Raw genomic sequence first — 21,405 nt, forward strand, 5'->3', positions numbered from 1 at the left:
TTAACTAAAAGTATCCGTTATTCTATAAAATAGCTAATTATTTTATAGAATTATAGAATTTCATATACTAACGCAAATTTTAACATTTTTATTATATCCTTATTATTTTAGCCCTTATTTTTGTCAGTGATGAAACTACGATCAACTTTATAATTTTTAAATAGCAACCTATGTATTTTAAAAATTTGTAAAGCTAATTTTTTATAAATTTTACTTTTATATTTTTTTTCAAATCATCCATTGACGAGATTATAGGTCATTAAAATTTGAGTCTTTTTTGGAAGTGCTATAAAATGTTTAGTTTGTAAAGACCAGTAATTATAAATTATGTACATTCAATTCAGTTAAACGATAACCATAGTAATCACCATTCCACTATTCGGTAGATAGGTTATTTATTATCAATATTGTCAATTTGTCAAACTAATAATAATTAAAGAACTATAACAGTTAATAACAAAAAAAAATATTTTAATTTTTTTTTTAAATAGCAATAAATAATTAATAAGAAAACAAAGTTACATTTTAAAAATATTAAACGATACAAAATGTTTCAGTTTTGTTTTTTGCCTGAATTAAAAAAGGTATTTAGTTAAATATAATATAAGCGGGTAGTAAAATCGCATAAAAATTTAATTCTTTAATTATTGTCTCTTTGCCTAGATATTTAGTAAAATACCTGATTTGACTATAGTCTATATACCTAGTGCCTATACGAGTTACGACATTCACATAATATAATATATCATATATCTGTATGGTTAACTGACAATTGCAATTTGAAGTCACTGCGGTAGTGTGGTAGTATAAATGATCAACTTACTAACTTAAAATAGATTTTAATGTGTGTTCCCAATCATTTATAACACTATATACTTTAATAAGTAGCATACCTTCTTGATATTAGAAACACTTTTTTCCTTGTAAACAAAGAACTTTTTTTCACAGATTAAAGATCTTAGAATAATTAAAAATATTAGGTCCTGCATCAGTCAACGGCTAATAAACAAGACCTAATTAATAATAGTTATTATTATCTACCAAACGAGAAAAAATATTAAAGCGCTTTAAATTCGGTGATAAATATTTTTTTTTAATACTATATTGAATTTTATTTTTTTATTTTTAGTTAAAAAAAAAAATAGAAAAAAATCGTGGTTTAATACTTGTGACAAACATGTGAACCACTAATTGGAAAACACTGGTTTACACAAAGATACCTAACCTAACCTAACATGTAGGCAGAGAAGGATTAAATACTTAAGAAAATGTGTGCCACTGTTGTACAGTAGTAGCCAATATATGTTCCTATGTAAGTACTAATTTACTTGTTTCAATGTTTCAATATGAAAGTTTTACGTGTATACAGCAACGAGAGTTACTTTAACAGTTGCCAAGAGCTTATTAACATCTTAGGCTATAATTACCCTTATGGAACTTTTCAATAATAAATTCTCCAAAATGTTAAAGCCCAATAAGATTTCCTTCCCTGCAAATCTTAGATATTTAATATAATTTCAATGGAATAACCCGAGAACTTCTAGGAACAATAATTATTATTATTTACACAATACACATGAATCGAGCTATATGATATTTTTGATCATGTGTGGATTTGGATCGTTCCCTCCCCCTATTACGGTACACGAAATGAAGGCTGACGAATCGCGGGAATCGAGTAGTCCACCATCACCATCATCGTAAGCCACCTCCACTATAACTGCCACCACCACTGCGCCTCCGCGATTACCAACAACGAATAATTCAAAACGTATATATTATTATATACATATATAATATATTAAACGCCAACGTAGACAAAAAAAAAATCAAAATTTAAGTCTAGGTGGTGTGGGGAGGCGGTCAGCTGCGACCGCGACTAATTTGGAGTCGCACATCATCGCATATAAGCATATATAATACAATATACCATAATGTGTATTATATATATATATAATATGATAACGGCAAGGCATTATTCATACACCGCAAGGTGTTACACACCCTTTGTAAGGGTGGGGATGGATCCAAAGGGCCTTTGCAGCCTCGGTCGCTCCACCCTCTAGAAAACCGAAAGGGTCGTGATGTGGAAAACAGGTTGTGGTGGCAGCTACACTTGCCGACCAGCGATCATCCACCGAGCAGGTCCTTCGCGCGATAATATTTCAATAACGATAATAATAATAAATATGATAGGAAAGACGCTGGCCGTTAACAGTAATCGGCGGGACACCACAAAAATGCACATGCAACATCAAGATCAACCGCCGTTGGACAGTAAGCAGACTTTCGTTGCCGCATCGTACTTACCAGCCAACTGCGGTACGACAACTATCGATGTGACGGATGTTCTCTACAGCGGTAGTTTGCACTTGTTGTCATCAGGAAATGATAATGCGTCTTCGTCAACCGGAAGTAAAACGGTAAGTGCCTCATCTACTTCAAAAACCTGATATACAGCTTGTGGTGGATATTTTCAATATAAACTTTTAAGCTGCATGGAGGGAGATTAAAGATCCGCTTAAAATTAACCATCACACACAAAATCTTTAATTTTATTAATGTGAACAATCACATATAACTGTATTAAAATAGTGCAGTATATGATTATGACAAACTTAAATAAAAAAAAATAGAAATGAAAACTATTATTATTAATAGTTATTTATAAATTATGTGAAAATGTTAATATGATGATAACAGAGACTTTAAAATTGAAAAGTATTTGAAAGTATGATAAATATTAAATACTCAAATCGTACATAGTCTTGGTAACAACTTCTAACAAAACTTATAAGAAAATGTATATTTAGCAATGACGCAATGTTATTTTAAACAATATATATTGATTAAAGTGACTCCTAGAGTTCTTTGTATGCTTGAATAACTTTTTAATAATTGAAATATTAGATATGACCTTCCAATAAATAAAAGATAAACGTTTAGCTTCCTATGTAAAGTCAACTCTCAATAATTGTAGATAATTCTCTAAACTTACTTTTTTATCATTTTCCAATATCTGAAAACTAAATTTGGACATGAAAAATAGTCAAGTATTTAAATTTTAAAAATAAATACCTAAATAGGTATACAAATCATATTAATTAAAAAACAAAAAATTTAAAAAAATTATAAGTAAAAAATATATATTAATTCTAGGTTATTCATAAAATTAAACGATGATCATATTGAATGCTTTTTAAATTCTGAATGGAGAGAGAATGTATTGATTTCATAATGATATATGTTTTTTAAGAATTGCGTACGAAAACCATTATCAAGGTCGAGTTGCGAGCGTAGCTTTTTCACGACTGAGTCTAGTTGCGTTCGGGATTAGAGTTAGACTAACCAAGTTAATTTTGTTAGATTTCAAAACTATTTCTTCTCAAACAATTTTTGATATTCTTTTAAAATTTAAAAACGAATGATCAATAAGCAATAGATGCTTCAAATATTCACCAAATACAGTTAAACATTTATAAAATAATCAATTTTTATAAATAATGTTTGAAAATAAAAGGTTCCTCATAAGTAGTTTATTACAAAACAAAAATATCTAAGAAATGTATCATCACAATTTTTTTTAAATTATTTGAAATTCAAATTTGAATACATTTACTAACCTAACCTACGTTTAAACGAATAATAACAATTGTATTACATTAAATTAATCTATAATATAATAATATATTAAATTCTACTTTTTTTAATGTTATTTAAAACCATTATCCTAAGGTTAGGTTACATTTACATACAATTATCTACTATAAACAACCCTGTCCACTCTCAAAGTTGATTGTCAAAGCATTTTTACTGCAGCTCCAAAAGGTTATAAAACAGACCCACAATAGATACTGTTATTATTGTACTAGTATTATCGTTAATGTCTATATTATTATTATTATTATTATCATTTATTATCTGTATACTTCAGTTCTGGTCCAATCGACCGACGAGACTGTCAAGACTAAAATATATACTATACTAGAAACTACCTATTAATTTCTGGAGCATGGTTATGATCTTTGTCGTACCTAAACGTCCTAAACTTATTTAACGATATCCATTGTTTTATTTTAATTTAAAAACATTGTTCATGGGGACAAAAACTTTTACGTTAATTATACATTTTCCTATACGCAATACAATTTTTAAAATATATAGTTTACTTTATAGATAATACCTATTTATACCATGATTCATGAACATATTTACACTGTTTATGATAAAGTAGTATTAACCCAAAAGTTAATAAGAATAATGTAATATAAAAATATAGAATAAATTATATTTATTATTATTATACTAATTAAAAATTAATAAAACAAAAATACAATGTTTTTGTCAAAAATAAATCAACTAATTGTATGACTAATTGCATATAGGTATATGCTGAAAAACTGTCTCCGCTCAGAATCCTTTTCCGTACATAATATCCTAAGAGTTGTAATATCGTTGAATTAAAATGTAACACATCCATTGCAGTGATCCACTCGTCACTCAACGCCTTATGTACAGCAGAACGGTATCCACTTTTCCATCTTTTTTTTGTGTTGTACCTTGTAATAGTTTCGTAAGAATAACTTTTATTATTCTGCTTATACTTGATGCTTAACCTAACCTAACCTAACATGGTAATAAATAGGGTTCGGATTTAAAGGCAATATAATTAATAAAAAAAAGCAATTACAAAATTTATTAAAAAATGTAATCATTTATATATTTTAACTAGTTTGTATTAAAAAACAAATGCGGTTTAACGAACAATTTTGAATCTAGTATCAATGCATTATGAACATATTTTAATATATAGATAGGTAGTATGGGTACTTTTATAAACGTTAAATTAAATGGCCATACCAAATACTCGATAAAGTATTTAGCAATATCGATAAATATCGGCAATATCGCCGATAATAAAACACATTATAAAAATATTTGACGAATGAATGTATTTATAAGTAAAAAAGCCAAAAAAAAATATACATTCATTGTCTTAAATATTAAATGACACACATTTTTATATAAAAATTATTTTTATATTATTATTATTATTAAAAAAAAAGGCTTTTACCTTCAAATCTGAACTCTAGTAATGAATATTATATCTAAATAAATAAATTATTTATAACATATTTATAATAAATATTATATATTTATATGTTATTTATATTATAATATGTATAAAACATCTTGACCCCCACCTGGTGAAAATTACTGCGGGCGCTCTTGACAGTAATAATAGTAATACAAGAAAACTTACCACCAAACTAGAAGAAAAAACTAATACTTAGAAAACTGAATGAATATCTATGTTAATGCGTATTAACATTTCAAATTTCAATAAGTTAACATTCATATACTAGATAAACTGATTTTAAGTTTATCAAATATATTTTCAATTATTATTAATTTTATTTTATATAAGCGATATCCAGTTGGCTTTCTCTTCAATGATTGCTAATGAAGTGATGAACATTTTTAACCATATTTTATTTAACTTTTAAATTGATATTCCGGAGTTCTGACAGTCTCAAGTTTATAAAATTGGGAAGAAAAATGCGTAGGTATTCGACAATATGACAATCATCAAATATGTTCATAAGTTTAAACTAATATTCAAATATTCATATCACCATAATAAAATACCTTTTTTTAATATGAATTAATTCGACTATAATGCTTTTAAATTTTATATTCTTCGAGTATTGTTTCATTATACTTTCCACTAATACAACTAGTCCGTCGATAATAATTCACAATCTATTATAAAATAATCGTCGAATTTTATTCAAGTTAAATACCAATAATTATATTATATACACAAATAAATAATGCAAATACATATGCAATATCATATCTCAGTCGTTTTCATAATATGACACTTCAAATATTATTATTTTTTATTATTAATTATACTTAGGTACGTAATTATAGTGATTAGGTCATAGATTTATAAATATACCTGGATATTATAATATATATTATACAGTTTATGTTACCCTATAATGATATATATGATTTAAATCATAATTCAAAATTAAGGCTGGTGATGTTTCAAATGTTGTTACCCGGCACCCAAAATCAATGGTACCTATAGGTATTATTGTTCATATATTTTCGATAAATCTAGAACTGCAGTCTTTTATCCAAATCCATTATTTTAAAAATTATATTTGTAATTATTATCTTTAAAAAAAGTCACAAATTATTTTTAATACCAAAGGGTTGAGATTTTACAAAAATAAAATAAGGCAAAAAACCCAATTGGAAATTAACAACAGGCGCGGTTCCACGCCAGTACTGATTGATACTGGCGCGCTACTGGCAGACAGTACTGGTGCTAGTAATGGCACATGTCTGAGATGATAATGGTTTTCTATACTGGCATTATTATACTTACCCAGTACAAGCATTACAGTACTTGCCCAATACTGGTTTCCCAATACTCGCCCGGTATTAGCACTCGGGTACTTGCTCAGTAGTCAGTAGTGGTTTTCATTGCAGACACAGTACTGCATATAAGGTTCTAATACTTACGACATACACATTATTTTTAATAATTACTTTGGTTCGGTATTTTCGAAAATTATCGTTGCACTATATTTTTTGTAATAACGTTAATAACTGAAACTCAGAATACCGGTATCCTCAAATACTGAAAATACCGAATACCGGTAAATATTAATTACCGATATATCGAAAATACCGACAACCTTAAATTCATATGTACAATATAATATAAGATACCTTATAGTGCAGTATAATTTACAATAGGTACTCAAAACATTATAAATTTTTATATTTTATATAACAATAATTATATTTTAAATTTTCTAAACCAACATGATATTATGATTCACTGCACTATTATATTATTTCCCTACGCAGAAACACTTAGTGTCCGTGGACGATGCGGGACGATTGGTGTACGTGAATGGTCACCGCTGTTCCGCGGCCGACTGCAGCTGTTGGATACTGTCCGTGCCGCTGGCCGAAGACTGTCATGCGTATAACTGCCGGTTGTCGCTTCTTGCCGTCGGTGCCGTAGGGCTATACACCACCACCGCTGTAATGCCCGGACAACCACTCAAGATGTGGTTCCCACCTGATCTCCAACTCATGCTGCACGTGCCGTTTCTCACACCCGTCAACATAAAAGGTGAGCTATTCGACATGTCGTCGCGGCCGCAGACTAAGTCTTATATTTTTTGAGCCTATATTGTGCATTCAATGTATCAGAAACATAAATAAACCAACAGTATGAATATGATTCATTTATTTACCCTATTAACGTAAGACAATATTATTATTATTTCAAAAAACACTAACATTTTTAAAAACATTTTGTTTTACATAATTTTAACAATATACCTATTGTAAATCATTTTTTATCAGACGAGAGGAAGTACGTGTGCCATAAGTGTGGTTACACGTGCGAAAAGCCCAACCCACTGAAAATCCACATGGCACTAGACTGCGATAAACGACCGCGCGCTAAACTCTGGTCCAGATTGACTGCCGACCACTGCGGAAGCAGCCAGACGATCGAAGCGTCGTTTCGGTTCAGTTTAACGTCGGCCGAGTCACAAACGCCCTTATCGTCCACCTCTGCAGACTCAGCATTCCAACCTTACTCACCCGAATCGTTGGCCAGCAGTGGTGGCTGTCCGATACCACTATCACCACTGCGGCCACAACCACCGGCACCGCCGTCATCTTCGTCGTCCGACCAAACACCACTGCAGGACGAACAACTCGGACAAGTGATCGGCGGTAAAGATTCAGTATTCTTCAACCAGCGTTGTGCTGAGATGGAAACTATCGTCAGCAATCTCGGACACTCCGACCAAGGGCACCTATGCATATACTGCGGAAAAGTCTACTCCAGGAAGTACGGACTCAAGATTCACATCAGGTTAGGTTGCAACTATACTATTATAGTATATTTCTGTCTTAACCAATCATTCACATTATTATGAATTTTTACTTTCTCGATTATATCTCATAGATGCGCACATTTAAATTATTGTGATATATTTTATGTAAGAAAAACACTAGTTTAAAGCCCAATTATTATAGCTTCATTCCTGAGACGTTCTTAGGATTTTTATTGGGAAGGGAGTAATGAAAATGTATTAAAAAGTGAGTTGTGGGGGCTAAGACCCCATACCCTTTTTCAATATAAAACTACATACATTAAAATAACTCCTTGTCCGCGACCATTTTCACCCTCATTTTCGATCACCCGGACAGTGCGAATAGCATCGCACAAGTATCCTACTCATTCTCAGGGACAAGCGGCCGCTTTGAGTCAATTTCAGAAGAAGTGATTGGGGTACAGATGAGTCACCAGTCGGGTACTGCTCTCTGCTCATCTTTCGGAGTACTAGACTCGTCGGTATTGGGTTTAATAAAGTTTTTCTTCTATATCCTCATCCGTTCTCGTTTTAATAAATTACTCGGTTCTAGGCGCGCTCAGTCAATGGCTCCGCGCGGTGACCCAATCAATGTACTCTTTCTTTCGCCTCAATCGCAATCACCCGAATTGTGATCAGCCATGCTGTGAGTATCCTAATAATGCCTAGGGGCCAGGAGTAAGCCGATCTCTATGAGACAGTTTCAGATGAGGGATAATCAGGTGTGAGATGTATCGCCAATCAAGCTCCCTCGTTTTGGTCATCCTATGAGCAGATTAAGTCCTATGATTAATTCAGTTCATTGTTGTTGATGATTGGATGGCGACGTTGGCAATCTCTAGTCTCTGTTGGTTGACCCACCGGTATTCAGTTTTATACAGTTTACCTTCTGTGTTTCTCTCGTTAGTCGAAACCAAAATTCCATTACCAGACGGTACTACGTGCAGGTGGAAGTAGGGCTTTGCTGACCACTATTATAGGTAGTACCTATCAGTCCTATCATTAACTATTATACAAAGATACTGTATTATATTATATAATCAATAAACGTATAAGAGGATAAAAAAACATAATATTTTCTACATTGATCGCGATTTTTACGAATAAACATAAGAAATAAGAGGAAAAAAGGTTAGGTTAGGAATATACATATATATAATTAAATCGTAAAAAAAATTACCATAATATTTTTAATATCTACCAATCTTGTTGATATCTATCTATCATACTGAAAATTGCAATATATTTATGTATCAAACTGTCATACAGATGATTTTTAGCAGTATATAATTCTATACTTTCTGCACTTACAAACGGTGTATAAATGAATTATAAACAAAAATAGTCTTTTGAAAAGGCTAAACATTAACCAAATTCAGTTTGATTTTCAAGAGTCGATAAAATATTAGAATACTCAACTAACCTACTATTAAACCTTTAATCCTCAAAAACCATACTTAACTTGTTTCAAATCATACTTAGCGTAACATTGTTGTAAAATTTTAACCTTTTAAGTACCTAGTAAGATTAAAAATATTATGAAATATGTAATACACACTATTAAGTATTAATACTTCAATCCGGAGACTGATGAATCGCCCGTTACAACCGTTTTAGTCATTTTAAATATTATTTTCACACACAAATATGGATTATAATTTTTGAACCCCAATATATATGATATAAAATATTATCTAAAATCATATTTTTATTTTTATTTTTATTCTATAAGTATTCAATTAAATTTCTTTTTAAGATTTTGCTGAAACAAATTTTTTTTATCATTGCATAAAATTCTTATCAAACTGATATTATTAAAAATATTTAATATAATTAACTTGCTTCGGCTAGTCATATTACATATATTTCACAAATTATGTTTGTACTACATTAATACAAATACCTACCAACTTTAAAATATATTTATTTTATAAGATAACATAGATGTCACGACGGTTGAGTGTTGACTATTTAACTAAAATAGTTGTATAAATGAGTAAATTCTATAAAATTGCAATAAAAATCCAAAAATTGCAAAAAAAACTGCATACAAAACTTTTAGAATTTAATCTGTACTTACACGAAACACATTTAAAACGTACTTAGCAATATATTGAAAAAGTAAAAAAAAGTTGCAAATACAACATCCGTGCGCTAAATTTTAATAAATGGGCTGTAGCCCATAAGCACAAAATATGATCCAACGCAACACAAAAGCGCAAAAAAAAATACCTTTTTAGCAAGCTATAAGTGTAAATACATTTTTTACTAACAAAGTGTATTTTATCAAAACCATTATCATAGGTTAGGTTAAGCTTTTAAAGTAATATTAGAATGAGTTAAACAATTTAAAATTTAAATTACATATTTGTAGTAATAATTAATATAATTATAAAGAATACCACAAATTTGAAGCCCATAGTTTTTAATTAGTCCCATCTGGAAATTTGTTTTCTATACACAAGTTTCATGTTTTTTTTATAGAAGTTAACTCTAACAAATATCAAATACTCAAATACCATTTTAGTATAACTGGTATTAGTTTATATTTTAAATTGTTATCTACTGTCACTTTAATTTATAACAGTAAAATACGATACGATCCTAATTATAATACTAATAATTAATAAACTTCAATTGAACTCGATCACTGTAGCTTTTGAAATATAAAAATACTATACATATAAGTATTTAAAAATAAATATAAAAAGTATCAAATTTTTAACTGAAACTTACAGTATAATGGGTACAATATTGTATTTATCGGGTACACAATTTATTTTTTCACTTTTATGCAACTACTCTAAGATACAAAAGCGCAAAACTAATTTGTACTTTTGGTCTATCGAAAAAATAGACAACTTGATCATTCGAGGTTCACAGCAATTAATTTATGGTACAAAATTAGAAGCCTCTAAAAAATCATAATCCCTTATTAAAGACCCTAACCTAACTTAATCTAACCTATAGAAGTTAATTATTCTAATAGTTATACATTTTAACTATCAAAGAATATAATCTTAAGGCAACAATGAAAATTAAGTTTTATGTAATATACATGGATATATCGATATATGACATAAAAATATAAAATTGTTTTTCTTATGATTGTCAATATAGAACTCACACTGGTTTTAAGCCACTAAAATGCAAGTATTGCTATCGACCGTTCGGCGACCCAAGCAACTTGAATAAACACGTGCGATTGCACGCCGAAGGGGACACTCCTTACAAGTATGCTCATACGTTTTTTTTCCAACTATACAGTGTCCCGTAAAGATTTACCCATCGTGATATCTAAATATCTTCTGAAGTAATGAAGATTGGAAATATCATAATTATATATTTTTTAAAAGACTCACATGGACAAGGAATACAAACATTTCATATTTGAATTTAATTTAATGTTTTGATAAAAAAGTTAAAAAAATTTGTTTTTATTTATTTCCAAAAAACATCAAATATAACCATTTTGCAGGATTTATTTTTCTCTAATTTGGACGTTTTAACATTGTATTTTCATTAGCATCGTAACGTTTAATATTTTTTTAGTTTTGAGAATATTTTTGTACAAGTTTTATTATACGGGCACTAGCCCGCGAATCACGTTTGATAACATTTTAGCATTTACCTATATGGGGCGTATATCGATTCCGCCGCCGGCTACTATTTACCCCTCCCCCCTATATTTAAAAACTTATAGTAGGTATATATTAATATCTTTGATTTTTTTTAATATAATTAAATAAAAAACTTTTTTACCAAAACATAAAATTAATTTAAAAATATAAAATACTTGAAGACAATGTCCCAGCGAGTCTCATAAAAAACACAATTAGGTATGTATTTGTTATTTCAGGAGATATCATAATGAGTAAATCCTCACGAGACACTGTATTAATCCGTATACTAATCCATACAATTAATATAAATTTTAATAGCAATTTTTGTTTTGTTTATGCAGGTGCGATTGTTGTGGTAAAATTCTGGTACGTAAGAGGGACCTCGACAGGCATATGAAATCAAGACACGCACAGGTTATACAGAAAAACGTGTATAAAATGCACGTATCCATATGACAATACACATTTTTCTAAATAGTATTTAATTTAGGATTAATTGTTAAATGTTTGTGATATATTTTTAGTATTGAAATATAAGTGTATAACAAAGTTGTTTAATACAATATACAATTTAGATTGTTTTTAACGAGACAATATTTAAATTTAGTCATGCTCAATCACTTGTAATATTATAAATCTGTTATTATGTACAAATAGTTAATAAGTAACTAGCCACCTAGGCATTTTTTTTATTTAATACCTATTCTTGGCAGTAGCGGATCCAAGGGAAGGGTAAAAAGGTAAAGACCCCCCTCCTTGAGCTTATTATATTTAAATTTTATAAATTTATAAAAGTATAAAAATGTCGTCATTGATACCAGTTTGTAAGTATAAATTCTAATTGGTGAATATTAATATTTAATAAGTAAATATTAAGGTATGAATAGTATCTGATGGATAAACAGTAAAATCCCGTTACAACGAACTCCAGGGGACCGAATTTGTTTTTCGTTATAACAAAAATTCGAATAAGCTCTTTATAAAGCCCTGCTTTTCGGCAGGCGACTTCCGCTATAACGGGAATTTAATACATTAAAAGTATCCACCCCCCCCCCCTCGATGAATTTCTGGAGCCACCCCTGATTCATGGAAGCAAGTCATTGGAAAATATTAGATAAATTATTGTTTTATATCTTTGCTAGATATTGGCCATTTTTCAGATGAATTTGAATAGTATGATTATAGCTCGGGCTCTGGGATGAAGATTAATTGAACTATTTGAAGGCGAGAACACTAGCTCTATCTTCACGTTCTTGTTATAGATTACGGTATTAGATAAGTACCTATATTTGATTGTAACCAAGGATGTCCACAGAAATCTTCACCAAGCGGGGTGTAGGAAAGCCAAAATAAACATATATTTATACATAACATTTTATTTCATATTTTTATATGCAATTATTTTTTATAGATATAACGTTTAAACTTGGACAATATTACTTATTTAAACGATATAAGACTATGTTAATTATTTTGTTAAAATTTAAAAACATTCAAAGACCTTTATATTATATTATGAATTTTACTTATGGCATTTTTGATTTATTAAGATATTATCCATTTTTATTATGAACCTATTTTTACTGTTTTGCGATATTTGCAGAAATATGTTATTAAATTTTAAGTTATTTAAGTTGGTCAACTATAAATATATTATTTAATAAAATTATGATAATTGAATACCTAAATAATAAATCAAATATTTTCGCAAAATTAATAAAATAAGACTTAAATAGCTGTATTAAAATAAATAACATATCATGAAATATACTAAGTGATACTTAGACCAATCTATTCAAAATAGTTTTTTTAATTATTTAATTCAAATTTGACATACATAACAGGGGACCAAAATACACCTACTGTACAACAGAGTGCTTATAATCCTACCTTTGTAAAATGTTATGATTATTATCTGGTTAATAATTTAATTGATCAATAGTACTTGTCTAGACAGTGTAAAAATTTAAACGAGTTTAAGTACCCATTATTGTTGGATAAATAAAAATATTCACAATGTCACAATCTGAAAAATAATGTTTATAATAAAACATACCGATAAAGACCATTTACAGATCCAAAATAATTGTTACGTATAATTTAGGATCAATCAAAAACAAACAAAATACATATTTGTATTTTAAAGTCATTTATTTAAACCACATGAAAATGCAAAAACAAGCTTTCAACGTCTGCTTGACTTGGTCTTTGCAGCCAAAACGCTTGTCACGTTCTTCAGCAATAGTCAATTTCACTCCCTTGCTTCTTGGCAGAGAAATGTAGTTCTTTTGACCTTTTCCAATTATAAAAACATTGTTCATTCTAAAAAACATAAATAAATAAATTTTTAAGCATAATAAGTTTATTTATAACAATAAAACTAGCTTAATAAATTTAAGAGTAGACACCACAAGACATCTTATAAACATGTAATTCAAAACATAGAATATAATAGAAGTGACAATAATCAAAAGAATCATAGATTCAAAAGATCAAAGAACATGTCTTAATACAGATTTTAAATGATGCTAAGAGGTTACATCATGCTGAGCTTTTAACAAACTGTTGATGTTAAACTGAAATATTTTACAGTGAACAAGGGATTTTAATAGCTGTTGGTTCTATTATGTTAAAATTAAATAACAACTATACTCTGTATACTAATATGAGCTAACTTTAGCAGCAACCAATTTTATCCAGTTTTAGTCTGACAACACTCATCAACTAAATCAGTTTAATTGTGCAGCTTAGTTTCTAGTTACAAAAAAATGTCTATCGTGTTAATCTTTTTAAAATATAAGCTAAATATTTGTTAGCATAATCATTAATATATTGTAAACAGATAAGCTATAGTATAGAGCAGTGGTGACCAAACTTTTTTTACCGCAGACCTTTTTTTTTAGGTAAATTTTAATTATTTTTTTATACGTAAATATAAATTATTATAGTTCTTTCGTGGGCCAGATATAAAATGATTGCGGGCCGAAGTTGGCCGCGGGCCATAGTTTGGCCACCATTGGTGTAGGACATTAGTGAAAAAAAACCTATGGCACATGAAAAAATTGAAATTATTAAAAATTATGCTATTTATTAAGTTTTGATTATAACTATTATAAGAAATTCAAAGAACAAATTATATACATTTTAAAAATTATAATTACAAAAAAAAAATGTGTGCTTATTTAATAATATATAATAAATCAGTAACTTTAGTTATTAAAAAATTTTCAAAACCTTGATTAAGAAAATTTGACACTTGACCCCAAAAAGGTTTGCCATCCCTAGTACAGGGATTTTCATTTCCAACAACTAAAATTATATTCATACAATAATTGACTATCACTACCCCACTCACAAACCAAACTATATTCCAGGGAAATATACTCCTCCCCTATCAATAGCTGAATTCTACAGCATTTCATCACTAATCTTAGGTATACAGTGTGTTCATAAGCCATTAAACCCACTGTGTATCTCTTGAAATATGAAGATGTTTTAAATGTTTTTTTTTTTCAAAAGACTAGTGGGGACAAAAATAAAATGTATTATATATTTTAGTTTAATTAATGTTAAAGTAAAAAAGTTAAAAAAAAATAATTTTATTCAATTATTTTAAAATTGAAATAATCATTAAATAGTTTATATTTCTGAAAAAATTTATATTTTAACATTTATTTTTTGTATCTCTCATGATTTTTAATATTATTTTCTAGTTTTAAGAAATTTATAATTATTTAATATCAAATAACTATATAAGTACCAGTGTTATCAAACATGTGGCCCGCATGCTTGTACCTATATAATTATACAAAAAAATTCTCAAAACTAAAAAAGTATTAAAATTTGCGATGCTAATGAATTAATATGTTGAGAAACTTCATCAAAATGCTCAGAAAAATAAACTTTAAAAAATGGCGATTTTTTTAATTTTTTTTTATTAAAACATAAAATTAAAATAAGAAATACTCATTGTCTTTTTCCCCGAGTGGCTTAAAAAAAAAAAAAACTAGTTATGAAATCTCCATTATATCAAGAGAATTACAATGGATATAATCCTCACCAGATTCCTTGTAGAATGGTTTATCTGTTTACTATATAACCCCGAGGTCCCAACCTTTTTTGACTCACGGCTCCCTTAATCATTTCTAAAAATCCGAAGGCACCCTATGCCAAATATTAAATGTCAACAGGTGTTCATACACGGACTTGTAGCCAACAAAAATATGTCAAAACAGAGTTCTATTACAGTTCTTAAAATGATTGTAGTATAACAAGGGTTTCTAATCTATTGCCCGACCTAGTTAATTTATGTTTTAAAATAATATATTAGTTGTCTATTTGGATTTATACATTTCCAAAATAAGGTTGGGAACCCCAGCATATATAGTGAATTATCATCTTTAACACACATTTAAGTATTTTTTAATTGCATCTTATCAAGATATTTAAGAGCAAAGTTACTCTTAAGGTAAAAGATGTTCTCAAAAAAGTTAGTATTAGTTAATGATAATCAGGGCTCAAATTCTATAGCATTTGCTAATTATTATAGAATATAGATAAAAATAGCAGTGAGCTATAAATTTGTTTTATGCACCAGGAATTCTAAGTATGAAATTTTAAAATGCTAGTTTTTTGCATATTTGAAGTATTTTAGGTTTTTAGTGCTATTTTGCTAATTTGCATAATATAACGTTTTATATTGTATTTCATGAATCTAGTTTTTTTTTTTTTAATACATATGAAAATAATTGACATACATTTTTGTTCATATTTAAGTCTATTTTAAATAGCCTAGCGTATTGGCCTATCGAACAGTAATTAAGACTCCTTATCAGCTATATTATGGCTCGTATCTATCTTTTTAATTATGAACAGAATACATTTTTATTTTTGCTATTTTTCATGTTTTAGGGCATATTATAGCGCTTATTTCATTTACTTTTAGTGTAATAAAATCCAAGCCCTGGTGATAATCAATTTGATAATATATATAACCATTTATTTTTTTAGATAAATATTATTAATATTAGTTATAAATTTAAATATTTATGGATAACATATTGAGTTAATTCCACTTTAATAATTTTATAATAAATGTATATTATATAAATTTGATTTACTTATTTATTAAAAACTGAATTTTATCTAGTTATTATTGCTACTGTTAAAAGTGTTAATAAAGATAAAGACATACTGCTTGCCATATATTGGTATGTAAACCAACCCTCAATGAAGTCAGTATACAAACAAAATTTGGCACATATAATAATTGCATACTAAAATAAGAACCGTATATAATACCAATATCACTCTTTAGCAATATAAAACCTAACCAAAAATAAGTAGATACATTAGGTTTATAATAATATTACAATTTGAATTATAGTTTTAACGATAAATAAAAAAAAACTTACCGAGTAGCAAAAATATGTTCATTTGCATCCTTAATGTGAACAATATCAAAGATCCTGGATGCCTTTCCTGTTGGTAACAATACCAACACGCCTCCAAGTTACGACCTCCAGTAATCATGCACAAGTTTCCTAACATTTAAAAACATCAAGTTACTAAAACATTTAATATAATTTACTAAAATAATAAACATATAAATTACCAGTTTCAAAACGAATATGATCCAAGATTTTAGATGATGCAATGTCGTATCTAATAGTATCATTAACCTTGATGTTGGGGTCAGGATAACGGATAGTACGCCCATCATGAGTTGTTAAGAATGGCACACCTTTGGGTCCAGTTTGTACCCTCTTTACTTTACACAGCTTATACTACAATATAATAAAAAAATTGAATTAAGTTTATTATACCTATAACTTTCAAGTTATATAATTACTTTTGCTTCTTCAGGAGTAATTCTGTGAATGGTAAAACGACCTTTCACATCATAAATCAATCTAAAGTGCTCACTGGTCTTTTGAATTGATATAACATCTATAAGAAACATTTTATTTTAAATTAAATTAATCATTTGCAATACAGAGACAACACATTTTATAGTGTATAATGTCCTTTAAGTAATAATAGTTATTATCCAAATAGAAATGTAAAATATAGGATGAATGGTACTTCTACATTCCTCTGCTACTGGGTGACATTTTGTTATACTACAATATTTCTATATAGCATTACACAACTTTTCAACAATAGTAAATTACAAAATTGTTTAAAATCAACAGTAGCAAAGTTAACAACTAATATTTCATAGTTGCAGGTAAAAAAATTGAACAGTAATGCAGAAAATACCTAACTCTTTTAAATAAGCAAATACAGTTTGAAAGATATGCATGCACTTAAATTACAATTACATACAATATAACGATAAGCCAATGATATTTATTTTTCGTTAGATTGATATCAGTGAAATAATAGTAAACCAGGGGTTCTCTGTATTTAGATATTATTACCGAATATATCAACAAACCAAACTGTCACTAAACTGAAAACTTTTAAAACTGATATCAAAACTACTTCTTTTAAGCACATTTATCTTTGAGTACATTTTTATGAGTTTATAATAAATAACTTTGTGGGATAAAACGCCGCAACTAGATTGAGTTACACCTACTGATTGGCCACCGTGCCAATCTATCAAGGAACAACTGTACCAACATAATTCAAGGATAATAAAACACAATATAAAATATTATAAACAGTCTTACTCATTCTTCATAAATAGATAACAATACTTTCCTGTTATACAAGACTACAGTTATTATCGCGACTACCTCTATTATCTAAGACCACCAAAATTTGTATACTTTCCTATTGTAACAGCAGGTTATATTAATTTTATTTATATTAAGAGGATGTAGTACCCGGTTGTGTTGTCTCCGTCTTATACACATACAACATAGTAAATTTTCATCTATCTATCAGTTTCAATATTGTGCTGTTAGTTTTGATATTAGAGTTAACTGACCTATTATAAAATTTAAAAGCAAGATTATTTATAGGTATTATCTAGGGCTCCATGTAGCCTTTTATTATTATTATTATTTTTAAGTTAATTATGATATTTTAATACGTGCAATTTCAAAAAGATCATAACTTACTTAAGAAAATTATATCAATAAAAGGTTATGTGGGGCCCTGGATATTAATTTTACTTTTAAGTTTAAATTGTATAATAGGTCAGTTCACTCTAATATCAAAACTAACAGCACAATATTAAAACTGATGTATGAAAATTTATCTTGTACGTACGTAAGATGGAAACAACACATGCGGGTACTACATCCTCTTAACAATTTAACGCAATTTAATCATATTTAATTCTTTAATGCAGGGGGATTCTCAAACTTTTATAAACACTGTACCCCTTTTTATCAATAAATTTTTTGGGTACCACTTCTTAGTTACTTAACTAAAATATATATAAAAAAATTTTGAGTGCCCCCAAAAGTTACACGTACCAGTTTGAGAAACACAGCTTTAATTTGTAGGTATTGTACCCGTAAAAATGGCCACATTCAAATTTTATGTTAGAAAAAAAAAAATTTAAAAACCCAGTAGTAATTTGTAATATATTTTACATGGCGCACGCCACAGGTGCTACAGCCACACTTGGCGTACGGTTAGGTAGAAACCACACATCCATGTCAAAATTATTTAAATAAACACCATAACTTTTAATAGACTAAACTACTGTGAAATTACTGCAAAACAGTCTACTTTCCTTCACCTGAGAAACATCAGATTACAACAACAATATAGGTAATAATAGATATAATCAGGGCCCCCACAAGGGGGGCTGATGGACCTTAAGTACAGGGGCCTGGTTATTTAAAAGGCCTGTTGAAATTTATTTGTAATTCTTAAAAAAGGCCAGGACAAACATATAATACTGGGGCTCGATATAATAATTGTAAATTGAGATGCTTGAACACGACACATGGATATCATTTAGATAATTGTAGTAGTCACGATAACGGAGGTAGTCTAGGGTGGTAGCCACAAAAATAGCTATCGTATCTTATAACAGGAAAGTACCTAGACTACAAACTAGACTAACCACATACTTTAAGATATCATAGATACAGAGAAATATAAGTATTGAAATTTTTAATTGACTGTTGACAAAAGGTTGATAGAATAGTAATTAAATTAAATACGAGTTAGTGTCAGGGTGATGACTAATAAGTACTGCTTTAAGATAAGAGAATGAACCATAACTTGTTTTTTAGGGTGACAATAATTTAAAGTTACGATTGTTAAAAATTTTGAGAATGGAATTGACTACCAACTACAACACATCGACTGTCATACAACCATTACTCATCAGCATTTACACCTTGTTGATCCTTATATCTTTTCTATGTATAATTCTGTGCTGTCATAATCATATTTATTTATAAATGTGAATATTTTTCATGGTATTGGACTAATAATAAATATTTTTTAAGGCATAGAAAAAAAAATTTTAGATCGGATGATATATTAGAAGCTTCAAACAGATCTTCATACATATTATAGGACAATAGTCAATAATCAAATAAGTAGTATACAAATTAAATGCATTGTATTAAAGCTATTTTATATTGTAGAATAAAATTACTTACCCATGAAACCAGCTGGATAATTAGGATCAGTACGAACTTTGCCATCAACTTTGATTAATCTTTGCATGACAATCTTGGTGACTTCAGCCCCAGTAAGTGCATACTTCAGACGATTACGCAAAAAAATCAACAATGGTAGCGACTCCCGAAGTTTGTGTGGACCGGTGCTTGGACGAGGAGCAAAGACACCTCCTAATTTATCCAACATCCATGCTTTAGGTGCGTTTAAACGCTTCAAATGTTTCTTCGGACCTCTGGCCTACGAACAGTTAATGATGTATAAGATTCATAGATGCATTACTTATAAAATATATTTCAAGTAACCAAATAATCTGTGTAGTATACACAGGGATATCGATTGAGGTTCATAATCTAGACGTTTTTCAATAGACGATTGTCAGAATCGGGATTGCAGTGTGAATAATAATTATAAATATATTAATACTGTAACGGAGTAAGTGTTGTCAGATTCAGATTGACGGACGAAAAAAAAATTGTTACGAAGATCGAATACACAGTCAAGTTTCAATCAGTACAATATTATATGTAAAATATATATATAATATATTACAAAGAAATCTGGTAAGAAATTATTGGTGTAAACGTTTTCGCATGTAGGAAAATGGATTCTCGGATTAAGATGGATAAAAATTAAAAACTTACCATTTTGACGGATAAATGTTACTGTACCAGACGCGAAAACTAGAAGAACATTTCAACAGAACACCAACACTCAGAAAGATAGTGATTTCAAGTTTAATTTTGTAGGTTAGATTTTTATAAACAAATTCACACTCCAGGGAGGATATGCTTTGAACAATAGTCAGATATCCTTGACTTAGTGTATTACTAGAACGAGTTGATAAGCACTTGTCCGAAAAATGATAAGGATCTGGACGAAAATGATAAACAAACCGATACCACAATCATGGAGATAGAGAATAGGTAAGACAATTGGCCGCCTGCAAGGTCTATAGATATATACAGGTTGCCTCATTTCGCAGTTTTTGAAATTTGGGAGTGGGGAGAAGAAGCCTTATCGTGACGTCACCCGAAGTATAAGCTGTTTCGTTATGCCATATAAGTATATGGCACGGGTAAAATGAACACGATTTTTAAACTTTCCCAGGCTCCTCTAGCTTCTATATTATTTTTAATTTGAAAAAAATCTAGTATAGGCTACAGTATAAATGAAATATTTTCATAAAAAAAAAAAAAATTTAACCATAACTTGATTAAAAAAAATATAAAAAGTGGATGATCCAAGTCATCACATTGAGTTTCGGG

General features: G+C 29.0%; 1 protein-coding gene and 1 pseudogene across 3 annotated transcripts; one reads left to right on the forward strand and one right to left on the reverse strand.

Moving 5' to 3' along the window:
- The first annotated feature begins 2,133 nt into the window (after positions 1-2,133).
- LOC113554447 (zinc finger protein 182-like) lies at positions 2,134-12,008 on the forward strand. Of its 2 annotated transcripts, none has more exons than XM_026958312.1 (5): positions 2,134-2,423; positions 6,892-7,162; positions 7,399-7,918; positions 11,040-11,153; positions 11,884-12,008. In XM_026958312.1, the coding sequence occupies exons 1-5, from the start codon at positions 2,190-2,192 to the stop codon at positions 11,996-11,998; spliced, it is 1,254 nt and encodes a 417-aa protein (XP_026814113.1). In that variant the 5' UTR covers positions 2,134-2,189; the 3' UTR covers positions 11,999-12,008. The 2 variants fall into 2 exon arrangements, with proteins under 2 accessions (XP_026814113.1, XP_026814114.1); XM_026958313.1 differs by having other exon boundaries at positions 7,399-7,894.
- A 1,602-nt stretch (positions 12,009-13,610) lies between these two features.
- Positions 13,611-20,937, reverse strand: LOC113555051 (annotated as a pseudogene). The gene is made up of 6 exons (XR_003405327.1): positions 20,782-20,937; positions 20,119-20,377; positions 17,394-17,491; positions 17,157-17,328; positions 16,957-17,085; positions 13,611-13,864 (listed from the first exon to the last, which is right to left on the reverse strand). The product of XR_003405327.1 is annotated as a 40S ribosomal protein S4-like (transcript).
- Positions 20,938-21,405: the final 468 nt, after the last annotated feature.

This window comes from Rhopalosiphum maidis, chromosome 2, assembly GCF_003676215.2.
Source record: "Rhopalosiphum maidis isolate BTI-1 chromosome 2, ASM367621v3, whole genome shotgun sequence".
Taxonomy (NCBI): Eukaryota; Metazoa; Arthropoda; class Insecta; order Hemiptera; family Aphididae; genus Rhopalosiphum; species Rhopalosiphum maidis.

Excerpts from the sequence above, each read along its gene's own strand:
- LOC113554447 (XM_026958312.1), top strand. The coding sequence starts at position 2,190 with ATGATAGGAAAGACGCTGGCCGTTAACAGTAATCGGCGGGACACCACA. Across the intron at positions 2,424-6,891 it reads CGTCAACCGGAAGTAAAACG|AAACACTTAGTGTCCGTGGA; the intron begins GTAAGTGCCTCA and ends TTCCCTACGCAG. Across the intron at positions 7,163-7,398 it reads CACACCCGTCAACATAAAAG|ACGAGAGGAAGTACGTGTGC; the intron begins GTGAGCTATTCG and ends ATTTTTTATCAG.